At 45.7% G+C, this 12,318-nt stretch overlaps 1 protein-coding gene across 1 annotated transcript in view; it reads right to left on the bottom strand.

Annotated features, from left to right (window-relative positions):
• LOC145252589 (opioid growth factor receptor-like protein 1) overlaps positions 1 to 664 on the bottom strand; it is an 82,795-nt gene extending 82,131 nt beyond the window's left edge. The window contains exon 1 of the mRNA XM_080112254.1: positions 107 to 664. Within this exon, the coding sequence (XP_079968380.1) occupies positions 107 to 121 (15 nt within the window). The 5' untranslated portion in view covers positions 122 to 664. The remainder of the gene's footprint in view (positions 1 to 106) is intronic.
• Between the last annotated feature and the right edge of the window lie 11,654 nt (positions 665 to 12,318).

Genomic DNA, 12,318 nt, shown 5'->3' with positions numbered 1-12,318 from the left:
ACGGTGTTTGTATAGTTTTACCAAATCTTCAATATATAAAAGCTACTGGTCAGGGAGTGTATACACAAGAAAAATAAATTAAAATAATAGAAAGCGTCTGACTTACATGATTTGCTGACATTGTTTTTGTTCTGTCCTTGCAAATATAGAAAAAATTAAATTAAAAGTTACAGAAAAATAAAACAAAACTGTTTTTGTTCAGATTGGTTTGCAGGTGTCTTTCGCACTTTTTCCTCGTCAAAGTGTTAGAATAAAAAAAATCTTCTTGTGTTTGTTTGTTTGTTTGTTTGTTTGTTTTTGAGCTCATTTGGCTTTTAATATTTTTTCATGAGATATTTTGCGTCATAAAATTTTAAAAGAATACTTTCATCATCACAAATGTCGACAAGGAAGCAAAGAGAGGGAAATCGAATAAGGACAGGACAAACAAGAGAAATGTTTTTTTATTTTTTTCGAAAGATCTACGTTTTTAGTTTCACACTTAATATGGAAGTGTACTTCAGGAATACTTAGAAAAAGGTTAATCAAGATAGTGAAACTATTTTGAATCAGGAGAGAGAGATAAAAAAAAATTTATTTCTTAGAAGCAAAATACTTTCATTATCTCCGCTTCGCCACCTCTTTTTTTCTCTCTGTCTCTCTCTCTCTCTCTTTTAACACACACACACACACACACACACACACACACAATTTTAATCTAATATAGCTAATATATAACACTAAATCAGTCGGATTCTAGACTTTGTAATCGATATCTTCCGCCTTACAAAATTATTTTAAAAATTATTTTTACAAAGGGGGGTAAATCTGTAGCTATTCAATATAGATTACTCCCCTTTATTTGGTTGAATTTATTTTTTTGTTTCTATTCGATTTTATTTATTTTTTTTTTGTTTTCTGCCAAAATTTCTGGCGATTTCGTTTGCAATCTAGCGGGGAAAATTTTGATCTAGCGGCTAGTGTTTTTTTTCTAGAAAATCTGGAGATATTTGACACCCTCACACCCGCAATTTTAGATTAAAAAATAAAGAAAAGCGCTTGAAAATACTTTAAAACATAAAGTAAACTCATTCATGTAGGTAAAAATGTAGCATTTATTGCCTTTGGTAACAATTATTTATTGATTATTTGTTTTGTTTTTCACCTTTTTTTATCGGCTAACCGTTCTTAAAACTCGCTATAAAATCGATTTTTCCAAGTTAAGTACATTGGGAGGGGGGGGGTCCAACCTCCGTAGTTTAAGCACTCCCCTTAATTTAGAAGTATTTATTCGTTTAGTTAAAGTGTAGAAAAGTTAAGTTCTGAAAATTGTAAAAAGCAAGAAACAACGGCAAAAAAAAAAAAAAAAAAAAAAAATCACACCAAACACGGTAGAATTTAATTATCTACCAACCTATATAATTTTAACGCGCTAAAACAATTTTTTTGTTGTTTTTTTTTTTTTTTTTCTAATTTCAAAATATGTTGTTCAAAGTGATTTTTACACACTGAATAAAAAAAATAAATAAGTAAACTAATGTCCGCTTATAGCTAAAGAAGTAAGGAGGCTTAATTTAAGTTGTAAGCAAATGACTTATTTACTACTGACCCTAAGTGCAAAGAAGGTGGGCTCTCTCTACTGTGCTAGAAAACTACTTACGTCTAAAAGTATCCTGTACCTCTATAAGGCCACCATTCGCCCATGTCACATTTGGGCTGGTGCATGCATCTGCTGCTCGTCTCTCACTCCTGGCCTGGACAGGGTTCAAAAAAGAGTCCCTAACCTGATAGGTCCTGCACTGTCATCTAAGTTTCAGCCTCTGTCACACCGACGAAATGTTGCATCCCTCTGCCTGTTCTACAAGTATTTCCTGGCTGGCCTTTTGGGCAAGATCAAAGTGTATTATCTGTTCCGGCAGATACTGCAAGCAAAGGCCAGATGTGAGGGCAACCCCACATACCTGACCTTTAACCAGCTCCCATTTCCCACCTCTCGGGAGCTGGTCCCCTTTTCCCCTTCCCCCTCCCTTCACTCCTCACATTAAAAATTGGCCTTGTGCCTAATTTGCTCGGTGGGGGAGCAAATAAATACCATCTGTTCCGGCAGATGCTGCAAGCTATGACTAGCAAAGACCATATGTGGGGGCAACCCCACATGCTTGACCTTTAACCAGCTCCCATTTCCCACCTCTCGGGAGCTGGTCCCCTTTTTCCCTTCCCCCTCCCTTCACTCCTCACATAAAAAATCGGCCTTGTGCCTAATTTGCTCGGTGGGGGAGCAAATAAATACCATCTGTTCCGGCAGATGCTGCAAAGCTATGACTAGCACAGACCATATGTGGGGGTAACCCCACATATCTGACCTTGGTCACTGAAGGGGCAACCCTTCATACCAACAGTTTCTAATCCAGCTCCCACTTCCCTCCTCTTGGGAGCTGGATCCCCCTTTCCCTCCCCCTTCCCCCTATCTCCACATTAAAAAATGGCCTCCTGCCTAATTTGCTCAGTGGGGAAGCAAATAAATAAAAAGATCAAAGTGTAGTATCTGTTCTCTCAGTTACGAAACTTGACCCACCACCGGGCTTTCGGGCTAGGTTAAGGTGCTTTTTCATACTAACTTTTGTTAGCAAGGACTGACCCCCTCCTTTGGGGAGTCAGGACCTAAAGGACCGACTCCACATTTGTGGGAGCTTGGACCCGAAAACCGATCCCCTCTTTTGGGAGACTGGAATCTCAGGACCAACACCACTATCGCTGGTAGTTGAGACCTTCTTTTTTCATTTTTTCTTTTTTGCATGTTGTTTTTCTTCGTTTTGGTCTTACTTCTCGAGACTGGGATGGTCTACTTTCTCACCACTTAATTGCCTGAGCAGCACTCTGACCTGCCAGGCCCAAACTTTGTCTATCTTCGCTGCTCTCCCAATGGATCGAACAGACAGGGTCCTCTTTCTCGCTTCCGTTGAGGTAGTTAGTGGGTAGGGTGACGTGGGGTAGGGCGAGTGTTTCGTTTTTGCTCCCCTCTGTGGGCAGAAATGTCTATCCCCTCTCTCTCTTAATTGCGACGCGGCACTCTGACCCGCTAGCACCCACTGCGTCTTTCTTCTCTGCTCTCCCCCCTTGCGGGGGATTTGAGCTGCTAACCTGACATCCCCGTGAGGGGAGGTCAAAAACACTAATTTCTTCTGAGTCCGCTCCTCCCTCTCCACCCCCTCCATTCCCCTGGGTTTTCTTTTCTCCCCGCTACACTTTGGTCCGCGGCAGCGGCCGGTGCAGTTTTTCCACACGATGCCGGGGAAAAAGCGGATACCACCGCAGATGCGCAACATCGCTCCACTAGAATACTCCCCATCGGAGGGAGCACCCACCACGAACGATGTAGAGGAGGAGAAGGCCAGGGTAGAGCCGCAGCCCGCGGCGACCCAGGCAGGTCCAACATCAGGAGTGCAACCAAACCAGCCCCCTGCTCCCAACGAGGACCACTTTCCAGACCGGGGAGTAAAAGTAGCGGCTGACGAGGGAACGAGGTGCGATCGGAGTGGTACACATCCTGCAACACCCCTTCCACCTCAATCCTCGTCAGTCGGAGATAATACTCCCACCCGGGCTCCCCAAGAGGATCATCCCCAGATGGAAGCTTCCATAACTGCGGTGGATGAGGGAACGAGGTACCACTCAAGTGACCCACAACTAGTGGCACCCTCTGAACCTCAATCCTCATTTACCGATGGCAACCAAGTCACCCTAGCGCCCCAAGAGGGCAACCCTAAGAAGAAAAAGAGGACGAAGAACGAGGAGACAGCAAAAGCAGCTGGAAAACCACAGCCAGTTGCATTCACAGCTCCGCAGATGCTAGCCATCTCAAGCGACCCACCGACTCCCCCTGGAGAGGATCCCCCATCCACGGAAGAAGAGGAGGAGGAGGAAAGCGGAGTCACTATGAGAACCAGGAAGTTAATACAAGAAACGTTAGCTTCCCTTAAAACTCTCAGAGGGGAAGTGAACGACCCGCACCCAAAGACAACGCTCCAGAAGGAAAGCAGAACTGGAAGAAGCGGTGCCTCATCACCAACTGGAGGAGCTCCAACTCCAGATAATGAATCATCCAAGGAGAAAACTTCCGCGGAGCATCCTCCCAAAGATGACTCTGCAACGAAGAAGAAGAGAGGCGGCCAGGGAACGGGACAAAGCCAGGAAGCAACGTTTGACGCTGACTGGCCGACTCTGGCCCCCAACAAGGCCAAAACTACACCTCAAACTCAACCACAGGCAGGGCCAGCAGCTCCACGTCCAAGGCCATCCAACTCACCACAAGAGCTGGAAACAGCGTGGGGCCCAAAACCGCAGCAAGACCAACTGACTCCGGAGGGTTACAGAGAGCTCTTTAACTCCACCTACAAGGACTACACTGTGGGCAACATCATCAAACCCCTCCCAGGTCAAATCAAGAAGTTGGAGAAAAGAGTTCTCTCCCTGACCGCGTCTGACCTAAAGACCAGGAGCCTGACAGGAGTCGACAAGGACAGCATGGTGGCACTCCTCCTGGAGCTTAACATTCCAGCCAGTTACATCTGCAGGAGGAGCTATGCCACATGGGACGTGCTGCTCCCCAGCCCAGAAGATGCGATAAGGCTGGCAAAAACCGACCACCGGAGGAAAAGGATTAGACTCCAACCAGAGTACCTCAATAAAAGGAGAACAAACGTCACCGTGCTGAACGTTCCGGTTTTCATGGGAGCCCGGTAGGTCGGGGCTATACTAAGCCAGTATAGAGACGTGGAATCCGTCACGCCTGTCCGCGGTCAACGGAATGTGATGACCGGAGATCATAAGGTCGAGATGGTCCTGGACAAAACCGAATTCCATAAAATCCCTGCGATGTTGAAATTCGACGAGTGGACAATGACCATTATCGTGGAGGGCAGGAGGCCCCAATGTTGGCACTGCCAAAAACAAGGGCACATGGCTAAGGACTGCCCTAAAAGACTCCCGGCCACAGCCACTCACAAATCACAGGGGATGGCCCCTACCAAAGAACCAACCCAAACCCCGGCTGCAGCCCCATCAACAACTGCTACTACAGCTGAACTGTGTCAAGCAGCAGAGGCTGGTTGGTCGACAGTCACCAAGAAGGGCAGACGCCCCAAAGGCATGCCCAAGCAAACAGTGACCCAAGACCAGCCAGAGCAAACTCCCATGGACATCCCGGCGCCCTCTTACTCGAACAAGAGAAAACTTCAAGACTCGGAGGAATAGAATGCGTCGGAAGAAGAGACAGCAGCATCAGCAGTAGTGCAATCAACAGAAGCAGCAGAGATGGCAGAGAAGAGTACAAAGAGGAGAAAGAGTAGGAAGACAAAAGGAAGCAACCCCACCCCGAAATTCAATGTTTCAAATTCTGAGGCCGATCTCCCTTCAACCCCAACCCCCAAACAGCCAGAGCAACAACCCCCCTCCATCCCCAAACCCCCAAGGACTCTAGCACGTAACCCATCCCCAGAAAGAACAAATGACGCCCCCAAAAAAGCAACATCTCCAGCACCAAACACCCCCACACCAGACACGCCAACCCCCACTGCCTCCTCCCCTACTCCTCCTCCCCCTGGATAAAGAGAAACCAACCTCAACCACAACTGTCTGCACAGAGCGGACAAAAAGACTCCCCTTCCTTCCAGGAGGAAGGATATGTGAGACAGGCTCTCTGCAGGCAACACCAGAGCTGAAAGGCCAGCAGAAGGTCCGTTACAACCAACTAAGAAACTTCACATATGTCGGCGGGGACAATATTACTGATCCCACTAACTTCAAGGACGCTCCCTTGTTGACCACATTTGTTAGGGTCAACAAGGATTCCAGGACAGAGGCTCTCTGGGCCATGATAGACGCCGTGAAGGATACAATCCCGGGCCAGCAGCTGGTGGACACGGAGCATCCTTCGCTGAACAATTTATTTTACAAATGTGAGGGCAGAGTCCCTGTTTACATCCACCCCTCCTTTTACAGGGCACTCAAAATAACCTTTCCCCTGGACGTGGGAGGCGTGGCCAAGAATGGATTACCCTCAGCTGAATTACTGACCGGAAGCCTTGGACAAGCCTGCCACGTCCTCACTCCCGAGGACTTCAGGACCGTGTGTGACACTGAATAAGGTAGGTGACCATGGCTTTAAACTTGGCTACTTATAATGTGAGGGGCCTCAGATGTCGAAGCAAGGCCGCGCGTGTGCTGAGAGATCTGATGTCCCTCAAGGTAGATATTGCCGCTATACAGGAGACCCACTTTATTTGTGATGGGGATTGTCAGGTGCTGGTGAACGATTACGATGTTTACTCAGCATATAGCAATACCTATAGTCGTGGAATCTCCTTGCTAGTAAATCGCGCCCTATCAGCGTCGGTGAATGTGGTTCACGCGGACGAGGACGGGCGGGCGATTGTCGTCGATGTTGCCGTTAATAGCAGTGTGTTTCGGATAGTCGCAGTTTATGCGCCCAACTCCGCTGTGGAGCGGGCTTCCTTCTTTCGACGGGTGGAGGGCTTTGTAGATGATCCAGAGAGGGTAGTCTTAATGGGTGATTGGAATGCCATCCTTGATCCCAGGATAGATAAGGTCGGGGGGACTAGCGGGTCGGTGTGGTGTGACAGCAGTCTGTCTGACCTGATGGCTTCATGCGACCTGGTCGACAGATTTCATCTGGATCACCCGGGGCGGGAGATGTGGACGTGGCATCCTAATACGCCTTCCTATCCAAGTACTTACTTGGATCAGATGTTAGTTAGAAGAGGCGATGTAGATTTCCTATATTGCCCCACGTTCCATTTTTTAGGACACTTGGACCATAAACTAGTTATGGCCCGTCTGAACTTGAGCCCTAGGCCTAGACTGGCCGGATACTGGAAGTTCAACAGCACCTTGTTGGAGCTGGAAGACTACCGGTTGAAGGTTACAGAGATAATCCAACGGGCATTAGTGGGGGCAGTTACCGGGAGTAAGTGGTGGGTTAGTCTCAAGGCTAAGATTAGACGTTTCTCGGTCAAATACAGCCAACGCCTCGCACTAGATAAGGCTAAGGCCAAGAAGCGTACAGAGAATAGGCTGACCCAGGCATTGAAGGGTGGGGCCCCCCTAGAGATAGCACTAGCTAGACAAGACCTCAGCTGCTTGGCTAGCGAGCGGTACGAGGGCCAGATAGTTAGGGCTAGGCTAATGAAAGTCTCGAACGAGGCTGTTAATGTTGACGCTGTTGAGCGTAAGGCTGCTCTAAGGTGCGGCTCGGACGGGTACATCCGAAAGGTAAATGACCTGGAAGGGCACGCCCTCATGTCGATGAGGAGACGCGGGAGATTTTCAAGGGGTTTCGAAAGCATCTATCGGAGCGCTTCACCCAACTACCCAGACTCAGGGTCGAAGAGTTTGGCAGCTATTTGGCCGACTCGCCCCGCCTCATGGCGGCTCGAGCGGCTAGCTGTGATGGTCTTGTCGCGGAACATGAGATCATTACTGCGTTGAAGCAGGTCGGCTGCAACAAGTCCCCAGGGCTTGATGGTCTACCCTACAAATTCTACTTGAGGCTGTCGCCCATGTTGGTCCCTATTCTGAAGGATATGTTCATTGGTTTGTTCAGGGCTCCATCCCTGGGCAGGTGACCAAGGGAGTGATCACATTGCTGAGGAAAGGTCAACGGCATGGTGGGGAGGAAGATTTAGACGATTTCAGGCCCTTGACTCTGCTAAACACAGAGTTAAAGATTTTGGCCAAGGTTCTTGCGAATCGGTTGCAGGTTGTCATCACTGACTTGATCGAACCAGACCAGAGCTATGCTGTGAAGGGGAGATCGATTCAGGACAATCTTCATCTGATACGCACGATCATAGAGGGGACAGAAGACGACGCCGAGGCCGCGCTGATCAGTTTGGATCAGCCCAAAGCTTTCGATAGGGTGGACCATAGGTTCCTGGGATCTGTGCTGGAGGCCGCCGGATTTAATCCGGACTTCCGCAAGTGGATCTCTGTACTGTATGACAGGCCGACGGTAGTGGTGCAGATCAACGGTAAGCTGTCGGAGTCTTTTGCCGTCTCCCGGTCGGTGCGACAGGGTTGTCCGCTGTCGCCTCTCTTGTACGTCCTGGCGTTGGAACCCCTCCTTCGCAAGTTAAGGGACGAGGCGACTACACCAGTCCTGCGCGGGATAGCTCTCCCTGGAGGCACACGAGCCAGGGTTTCCGCGTTCGCCGATGATGTCACCGTGTTCGTGTCTTGCCCCATGGACATTCAAGTGGTCACCGAGGCGCTCGCTCGATATGAAGAAGTCACGGGGGCTGTCTTCAATCGCAGTAAGTCGGTGGGTCTGCGGTTGGGTGCCTGGACTGGAGTAAATTCGTTTCCGGGCATCTTCAATTGGACCGACAGCCCGGTCCGGATCCTTGGGTGTGGTTCGGACCGGGTCTCCAGCTGAAGAAAAATTGGTCGGAAGTAGAGGCCAAGGTCGAATCCTCTGTTAAGACTTGGGTTCGAAGGAAATTGTCCTTGAAGAGTCGGGCGGAGGCGTGTGCTACATATGTCTTTCCGCTCATCCTTTACCGTCTGTCTGTACTTCCCCTCCCTACAGAACGACGAATCAGCTTACAGGAGCAACTCGACACACTCTTGTGGAACGAGGGTAAGCATTATGTTTGCAGAGAGGTCTGTGTTCGAAATCCGAGCGAGGGAGGCTTGGGACTGCCCGATCTCCTGTGTCACAAGCACGCAGAGAGGTTGGTCTTCCTGAGCCGTTCATTGTACGTAGACGTTCCATGGGTCACTGCGGTTGAAAGCTCGTTTTCCAATCTCACACCTGAACCCTCGGTCGAAGCACGGCGGAGACCGAGGGTGGAACAAACATTGTACGCCGAATGCCGGTCTGCACTTAGAGCGTTGCCGGGGACCAGTGTCCTCGAACAGTCTAGGAACAGGCTTTATCGGGAGCTAGTGGGGCGTAGCAAAAAGGAACCGCTAGTGAAACGGACGGGGATGTCGTTGGAGGAGGTCCGCTCCCAGTGGAGTTGGGCGCCAGGACGGGACTTTCTTACAAATTCGGAATTTTCCCTTACCTGGCGACTTGTCCGGAACGCACTGCCCCTCCTTGAGGAACTCAACCTTTACAATGAAGAAACCCGGGTCTACTGCCTGCGCTGCGACAAAGACATGAGAGAAACTGTCGGTCATGCCTTTTTCCGCTGTAGCAGGCTCAAGACCCTCCTAGGGTACGTCAACGAGGTAACGGCTCGCATCGATGCCAAGCGCTGGCTTGAACTCGACGAATCATATTTTGTGGAGAACATTGATCCGCCGCTGCCTAGGGAGAAAAGAATGGTTTTTCTAGCGATACTAGCAGTAGTGAGGATGGTCATATGGATCACACGCCTCAAGCGAATTTGCGAAGGGATATCTGTTCCGGATCGGGATCTGATAGTCTACTTTAAGCATCTGCTTAAAGTAAAGATCAGATGCGATTGGAAGAGGTTGCCTCGAGTGGCCTTTGACAAGAGGTGGGTGCATGACGCTAGCTTGTGCATCCGACGAGGTGCCAAGTTTGAATTCGTGTTACCACCATAGGCATAGCACATGCGGTACTGGGTCTTACGGAGCCCATCCCGCTAGGTTAGACAAATAAAAAGTAAAGAGACTCTTGACTGGTGGTACAAATGAGATCCTGTCCCTCAATTTTTTGTTGATGTTTTGGCACTAGAGAACCTTCCGAGGCTACCCTACCACTACCCCCCTATCTTTTTGTTTTATCATCCCCTGATCAACCCCTACTCGAAGGTCACCACCAAATATATTCCTCCCCTTTTGTTTTTAACAATCTATTTATTTTACTCCCTACACCCGATATGAAGTCTTCCCAATCCCCATTAGGGATCTCCCCGCTTGTTTTCGGTGTCCCGGAAAACAGTAGGCGATCTAACTACTTAGATTAGCTTAGGGAGGGACCTTACTAACAATGCACTAGGCAATTTTATTTTTTGTACATTTTTCCTATATATCCCACTCCCCAACACGAACTATTTTTCTTCCAAATTCAAGAACTTTTTATTTTTTCCAATGAATTGAACTTTTTTCACACACACACGCACACACATTTTAATATATATAAAAAAAAAAAAATGCGCACACACACACACACACACACACATACAGAAATTGTATATATATATCCTTTTTGTAAAAACGCTGGGGTTTTCATTAGTTAGCTTTAGATTCCACAGAGTGAATGAGGTATTGTGGTAAATGTTGCCAGTCAAGAGTAAAGTCGCCAAAGACGCCATTTTTTACTTTAGTTACAAAGACCCTGCAACACTCCCCTCCCCAGATCTTATAGGGCCTTGTGCCTAAATTTGTTTTGTCTCTTGGAGAATTTACTTTTTTAAATGTTTTAATTTTATATTGGAATTTTTTTTAATTGTAATTTTTTCTTTAAACAAAATAAATTAAATATAAAGATCAAAGTGTAGTATCTGTTCTTCAGATGCGGCACTTCCATTTCTCGTTCTCTTTCAGTGGAGGAGAACTCCTTCATGACTGAAACAATTTTTATTTTTGTACCTTTTCTCCACGTTAAAAAACGACCCTGGTGTCTAACTCTGTTCCGTGGGGAGGCATTGTAAATAGGTACAAGTATTTTAATGGTGAATGCTCTGATGAACTACAAGCACTTGTATCCCCTCGATGTGACTACCCCCCCCCCCCGACAAACCTGACAAGCAGCTAAGCCCCACCCCCTTCACAGTAGAGATCACTATGTCTAAGAAAGCCTTTTACACCAATAGTTTCTTCCCAAGAATTGCTAGACTTTGGAACTCCTTTCCGGGATTCTGTTTTCCTAACTGTACTGACATGCAGAAGTTCAAGTGTAATGTGAACAAACATCTTGCTACTCATCTCCCTTCATAATGCCTCCACAAATTATGTCCCCGATCGTAGTCCTCTACTTCAAAGTGGCACTGTACCTTGTTTGGGGAGAAAATTGATTTAAATAAATTTTAAAAAATGAAAAAAGTTCGAGTTGCACTCCCACATTTAGAGTTAGTGATAGTCCCTAATGGTTAAACGACATGCAACCAGTTAATTGTTGTAAAGACAACTAAAAAAATAAAATAGAATAAGCTTAAACACATATAAAAAAAATATTTGAATTTTACTGCATTTGGTATCAGGTATTTGTTGATTTTTATTATTGTTTACAATTTCTCGACTGTTAAATATCCTAGACTTTAACAAACGACTGTATTGTTCCAACTTACTTGCCCCGCCCCTCCAAAGAGCCATCATTCATGATTTTACTTATTTTTACTAATTTTTTCAATGTTTATTATTCTATTGTTAGCATGAACCAACTTTTTAAGATGCAGCATATGCTAACACTGCAGCAAAATTTACTGTATTTATTTTTGAGCAAACATTAATAACAAAGTTTTCCACCTGTGAAAGAAAAAAAAATTTCTACGATGACAAAGGTCGGGTTTTATGTAGTGAACACCCTGCTACCCCCAAAAAGAGGCACTTGGATTGGGGTAGCATCTTTTTTTAATCTTCAGTCTTAAAGGATTTCTCCTTCATTGATCAAGTACGGGAAAGATAAAGTATAGTATCAAAACAGATATATTTTAACATTAATTTTATTTGGAAAAGTAAAAATAGTACAAATAAATTGAAAATCAAAGGATATTGTAAAATTGGCAAATATTTAAATCATATTCCTTTTTCATTTTTAAAATATTCAGAGGACAGAGCAGTTAAAAATATACTCGATTGTGAATGATGGGCATGAAAAGTGCTGTCCAGTTTAATATTAAAATAACACAATTATTTCTTAGGTTTTTTAACGGTTTAGGACTCAAGATCGTTAAGCATTTTTTTTATGGGAGATAAATTCTGCATGTTTTACTATTTAAGGGGATTTCGTGTGAGTTTTCATTGTGAGTTAGACTTAGGGTTAGACATATATTAAAGATTAGTTACCTGTCGCAAAAAGTTAGAATGTCCTAGAAATGAGAGATCATTTTAATAAATTTATATGAAAAAAATGATCCCCACTTTAAATTCTAAAATATTTTTTCGAAATATTCACACGTAATCGCCTAAAAAAGCAGAATCTCATTTTTTGGAGGGGGATTGCCAAGGGTTCTCAACCGCTTTTGAATATAGATATAATTTATTTTTTTAATTGACAAACTTAATGGTATCGCTTTATATATATTCTCAAAGATTTTCATTTTGTTTCCCCTTTTTACATTTGCCCCATTTTTACCTACCCTCCTCAGTCTCCTCTTATGAATGGTTAAAAAATCTATCAATTAATTC

The sequence above is a fragment of the Euprymna scolopes genome, chromosome 29, assembly GCF_053919585.1.
Source record: "Euprymna scolopes isolate OS-2025 chromosome 29, ASM5391958v1, whole genome shotgun sequence".
NCBI classification, from domain to species: Eukaryota; Metazoa; Mollusca; class Cephalopoda; order Sepiida; family Sepiolidae; genus Euprymna; species Euprymna scolopes.
The sequence above is the reverse complement of the archived record's forward strand: the minus strand, read 5'-3'. Positions and strand labels throughout refer to the sequence as shown.